General features: G+C 34.9%; 1 protein-coding gene across 1 annotated transcript; it reads right to left on the reverse strand.

The window, feature by feature from the left end:
• Nucleotides 1-804: 804 nt before the first annotated feature.
• Nucleotides 805-4776, reverse strand: LOC128550939 (uncharacterized). Its single transcript, XM_053531073.1, has 4 exons — nt 4642-4776; nt 2847-2913; nt 1972-2225; nt 805-1334 (listed from the first exon to the last, which is right to left on the reverse strand). Exons 1-4 carry the CDS (start codon nt 4694-4696, stop codon nt 991-993), a joined length of 720 nt encoding a protein of 239 aa, XP_053387048.1. The 5' UTR covers nt 4697-4776; the 3' UTR covers nt 805-990.
• Nucleotides 4777-5545: the final 769 nt, after the last annotated feature.

The raw sequence follows: 5545 nt of genomic DNA on the forward strand, positions 1-5545 counted from the left end.
TACTCTGTTGTTCTTGCTATGTTATTTATAACAACATGATGTAAATAAAGCTAATTTATTGATCATCATGACTGTTGATTAAAAATGATTTTAACTAAATGTTCTATAAACACTACAGTGTCTAATTTTGATATCCCACACATTATATCTAACAAAAATGCAAGATATCTCCTACCTTAGAACTGAGACATCTCATAGGCAAAACAGCAAAAAAGTCAGAGGATTCCAAATAATTGGGCCTACTTACAATTTTATTATATTAGGCATTATCCAATGAAATGATGCTCACCAAAGTCCCTTATTGATGTAATACTTTTAAATGTTTTGCAGATTCTCTTCTCACTTTGATGTTAATTTTTTTGTACAACTGATTGCTCCTCTGTTGATAATATCCGAAAGTGGGGGTTAAACAGAAGAGGTAACGATTGACGGTTCCAAACTGAAGGGATCAATGCTAAAAAGTAATGACAAAATAAAGTACATATCGCATATCCGTAACCAGGACCAACCTATAAACCGGGCCAATCTATTTTATAAGTACAACAACACTATTGACCCATTTAAACGAGGAGACCAAGTAGCCTACAAGTATATTGAAACATTTGTCATATATTTCAAATTTCTTGAATGTCGGATAGGATTTCGTCTTACATTTCGGGGTGTAAGATGGTATGTCCTTCGAAACATTGCCAAATAGCATTTCAGTCAAGTATATATTATGGTAGAATACCTTCATTATACTTGAAACAATAAAAAAAAGTTTTCACGCATTACCCTTTATTCCTTTAAGACATGTTTGTAACTTGTAAATTATGATGTCAATTAGCAGCAATGAATATTTGTATTACCTTTGGATTATTCAAAATTTCTGTTTCTTAAATACATGTTCTCTGTTCTATACATTTCGGCTGTTATTTTTATCTGTAACATGTTATACTAGTAATACCACTTAAAGAGACACCATGTTGCTCCAAAGTTCAAATCGTAAAGTTAAAAAAGAACTTTTAGGGTCATGGTGCATAACAGCAGCACTAAATGGCTGGTTCCGGAATGCTGACCATCATTTCTGCAATGACCAGATTGTTGATCAGACGCACCCGGTCCTGCTCCACTCCTGGTAGCCGGGAAAACAGTACTACCGCCTCCGCCTTTTTCGTTACCAGACACCCCATTTCCATTTCTGGGTGTCAAAGTTGTGATTCCACCAACAGATCCTTTCAAATTTTCTACACCCTTTGTACTATGATGGACTATTCCTTGTGTGGCCACAGTGTTTCCGGCACCAGAGGAAACAGACTGATTTCCGGCTCCTTGTGTACTCGCAGTACTTACTCCTGTTGGATAAAACACATAGTATGCTCAACCTAAAAACCGTATCTTAACCGTTTAGTCAGTATAAATATCACATGTAACTCATATCAAACAGGTAACCAGTGGTTCTCTATGAACTTAATGTAGTTTTGCACGTTTAAGAGAGATATTATTCTGCAATGTATACTTTTATTACATCAATTTTTTCAAAGCATCAGTCAGTATATCCGAAAGAAATCCAGCTAATAAATTGAGTAGGAGTGTGTGCTTGATTTTTTGTTTGGCTGATCCACCGGTCAATTTTCACAACGGGCTTCTATAGGAAACCGCACTTCTGACATTTTCCAGAATTAAATAAAGTGCAAAATGTAGATTAAACATACACAGAATGAAAAAGATCAACGGCATTCTGGTCTCGTAGAAGGGCAAATAAGGGATGAGATGGATTCATGCTAATGGCGACCTTAAAGGTCTAACGTAAAGGTAGTGATGGTGTAACGTCACGTTTCTGTATAGTTTATAGTTTATACATAACTCATTTTAGGTCGATTGTAAGTAGTAAATAGACTGTAAATGTAAGAAAGTCCGGGTCCTTCATACGGAAGCATAAATCAAACCCGACTAAATGAAAATGTCTTTATTTAAACTGAATGTTCTTACCTACGCTTGGTGTTGTTGGGCAGTTACATCCATACTGTATTACGAAGTCGGGACACGTTGCGTTCTGTGAATTATTGTAAGGATGACATATAAGTCCGTTAACGTGATTACATGTTGCGTAGTAATGGTTTGTGGTGTCGTTCTGGAACGCCTTAATTGGTTCGGTTTTATCGTCCTTACACTTCGCAGCAATCACTGGCCCATAATGGCAAATGGTATTTAATACATTTACCGACTGGTGTTCATAACTTGATCTGAAACATTAAGTGTTTGTAAGTTATATTTCATGTGTAAACTTTTCCATCAAACGTAACAGTGATACAAAGTGTTATAGTAAGTTGAATTGGTGTTGCGGTAAGTCACCCACTGATTCGATTCCCGGTGAGAGCGGCATTTACGAACCATAGAATCGATTTAAATGAGTCTATTCGTGTGGGGTAATAAAAAATGTGGAACAATTCTTAGGACCACAAGCAAATATCATAAGGATTTTAGGAACTGCCGAAACGGCAAAACTTACAATTGAAACAAATGCAGTGAAAAGAAATATATCAGCTGTCTTTTAGGGGCCTCCGTGGCCGAGTGGTTAAGGTCGCTGACTTCAAATCACTTGCCCCTCATAGATGTGGGTTCGAGCCTTTCTCAGGGCGTTGAATTCTTTACGTGAGGAAGCCATCCAGCTGGCTTACGGAAGGTCGATGATTTTACCCAGGTGCCCGCTCGTGATGAAATAATGCACGGAGTGGCATCTGAGGTCTTCCTTCACCGTCAAAGCTGGAAAGTCGTCATATGACATATCTAATTATGCCGGCGCGACGTTAGATCCAACAAAATAAATAAATAAGCTCAGCTGTCTTAATCATTTTGACATATACCCGTTTCGTTGGACACCAGAATCGTTGTACCATTTTGAATCCCAGCAAACTTTCTGTGTTGTCTGGCCTAAATTTAATAACAGAAACAATGTCAACTCCATTTAAGTAATATATAAGCTACATAAATGATAAATACATTGTGTATATTTCTATATCATCACCATCGTCACCATCATCATCATCATCATCATTTTTCGTAAGGTCCATCGTCTTTGTAATAAAACAAATCACATGTAGTTTCTATTCTACTGCTCATACTTAAAATTTACTCTAAATCAGCTGTTATGCTCTAAGATGCATAAAGATATTCACGTGTTTATCACAAAAGTAGTGCATGTTTTAAAATTTAAATACCATTGTTATGTATTTATAATGAAAACAACTTCTTACCGGAAACGCAAATTATACAAACGAATTCAATGATAAAAGTTAAACAACGTTCCATGTTTCCATGCAACTGTTTGTGAAGCAATAAATGTTTTAATTTTAGTGCACGCTTCTAAAAAATATAACATTTTGAAATTTTGAGGCCCGTATTACAAGATCAGAATATGTTCCTATTCTAGTCTAACATGGTTATGACATTTTCTTTTTCAAAATCGATATTGAAGAAAAGTGTTAAAGTTTATTCTAATAAGTCTTGGGTCTTCAGTACTAGTTGGGGATGAGAACGCTTTTAGACTATCGGTCCAGAATAGTCCATTTCGAGTAACTTATACGCAACAGAGACAACACATTTCTGGCAAATGTTCTTATTTCTTATTCAATTCCGCTGTAGGAATCATGGCTCCGACAGTGTAATTTCATATACAACACTGAAAGCAGTGCTTATCTAACGCCAACATTAACTCGCATATTGGATGTACGCACACATTCAGTGTACAATATGTTGACTAAAGGTTATGTGTACATTCAATGTGGGAGAATTAATGCCAACCGCTGTTCCAACCATTCTCCATTTGGCAAGGCGCTTTATCTGTTTTAACATAGAATTAGCTTTGAATCAAATTAATTTCTCGAACCCCTATTCGGGCTTTACATATTTTAGCATTTACTCTTAACATTACTTTAGTAATCAACTATGTACACATGTTTTAATCAAGATGGTTGCACTTGTAACTTTTTGTTATAACAACGATAATAACTAACTTTTATGATTTTTATCACTGATTTCTTTTTTCCTTTCTTTCTTTTTTTTTGATTGCTTATTTCATCTTAAAGAAAAAAATGAAAGAAATACTTGATTAATTATAATTATTGAAGTGCAAATCTTATCAACATTGCTCTTGAAGAATACATGTACTTGGGGCAACATATATTTTATATAGGTCCACCATGACAGTGATAAGACACAATTTATGTTAAAGTTTCTCATTTATCAGCAGATCACTTTAGATCATATGTAATCACTTTAGATCGTGTCCGTTGAATACGGTTTCAATATTTGAACGAATGTTTGATTATACATGTACATTATCCTGTAAAGTAAGACTATAGATCGGAACGCAGTAAAACTAACAAATGTTTTTTCAGCTTAGAAACAGTGTCAGTCCTTTTACAAAGACTACCCTTCATAAAATGGAAAAAAGGTCGTTGCTAACAAGTGTTATCTCTAAGCGGTAGCATCCGTAGCTTTGAATCCCCCACCCTCACCGCTCCCTCCCTCCCTGAAACCCTGAAGAAGCTTGATAAAATAATACATAAAGGTCCATGAGTCCAGATAGAAATAATTAAAACAGGAGAGTTTTGAAATTTATATACCGTTGTTATGTATTTATAATGAAACAATTCTTACCGGAAACACAAATTATACAAATGAATCCAATGATCAAAGTTAAACAACGTTCCATGTTTTCATGCAGCTGTTTGTGAAGAAATAAATGTTTTAATTTTAGTGCACGCTTCTATAAAAGTATAACATTTTGAAATTTTGAGGCCCGCATTACAAGATCAGAGAACGTTTAGAATATGTTTCTATTTAGTCTAACATTGTATTTTTTTCTTCTTTTCAGAATCGATATTGAAAAGAAGTGTTTAAGTTAATCACTCATGGGTCTTCAATTATAGTTGCGGATAAGAGCGCTTTTGGACTACCGGTCCAGAATATTACATATGCAACAGAGACAACACATTTATGGCATATGTTCTTATTTCTTCTTCGATTCTCCCTGTAGAAATCATGGCTCCGACTGTATATGTTGACGTGCAACACTGAATATAGTGCTTTTCTAACTTTACGCACATTTTCAGTGCACAATATATTGAAAAGCGTGGGAAGCCGTTGATAATATTTTCGCTTTATCAGAAAAAATCATACCTACCTGTGCATTAAAAGTCCTATTTAATTTGCGCTAATTAGTGTAAATTTGGCATTCTTTGAGTTTCTGATATTATCAACAATTATAAGGTAGAAAAAAGTTAGAAATTGACAGACTGGATTCCCAGGCTATATATTGACTAAAGGTTATGTGTAAATTCAGTGTGGGAGATTAAATGCCAACCGCTTTTCCAACCGTTTAATTAAGAATATTCTCCATTTGACCAGGCGCTTTATCTGTTTAAACATAAAATTAAAAGCATTATGTAACTTTAGCCTTTTATCAAATTGATTTTTCGGTCCCCTATTCGGGCATTACATATTTCAGCATTTGCACTTATATTAATTCAGTAATCAACGAGTGCTTTTTTAATAAAGATGT

This window comes from Mercenaria mercenaria, chromosome 19, assembly GCF_021730395.1.
Source record: "Mercenaria mercenaria strain notata chromosome 19, MADL_Memer_1, whole genome shotgun sequence".
Lineage (NCBI taxonomy): Eukaryota > Metazoa > Mollusca > Bivalvia > Venerida > Veneridae > Mercenaria > Mercenaria mercenaria.

What these genes read in the sequence shown, in the direction of transcription:
- LOC128550939 (XM_053531073.1), bottom strand. Translation starts at nt 4,696, where the DNA reads ATGGAACGTTGTTTAACTTTGATCATTGGATTCATTTGTATAATTTGT. An exon ending in TTGTATAATTTGTGTTTCCG is followed by an intron (nt 2,914 to 4,641) that starts GTAAGAATTGTT and finishes TATTAAATTTAG; the next exon opens with GCCAGACAACACAGAAAGTT. An exon ending in TCTGGTGTCCAACGAAACGG is followed by an intron (nt 2,226 to 2,846) that starts GTATATGTCAAA and finishes TTAATGTTTCAG; the next exon opens with ATCAAGTTATGAACACCAGT.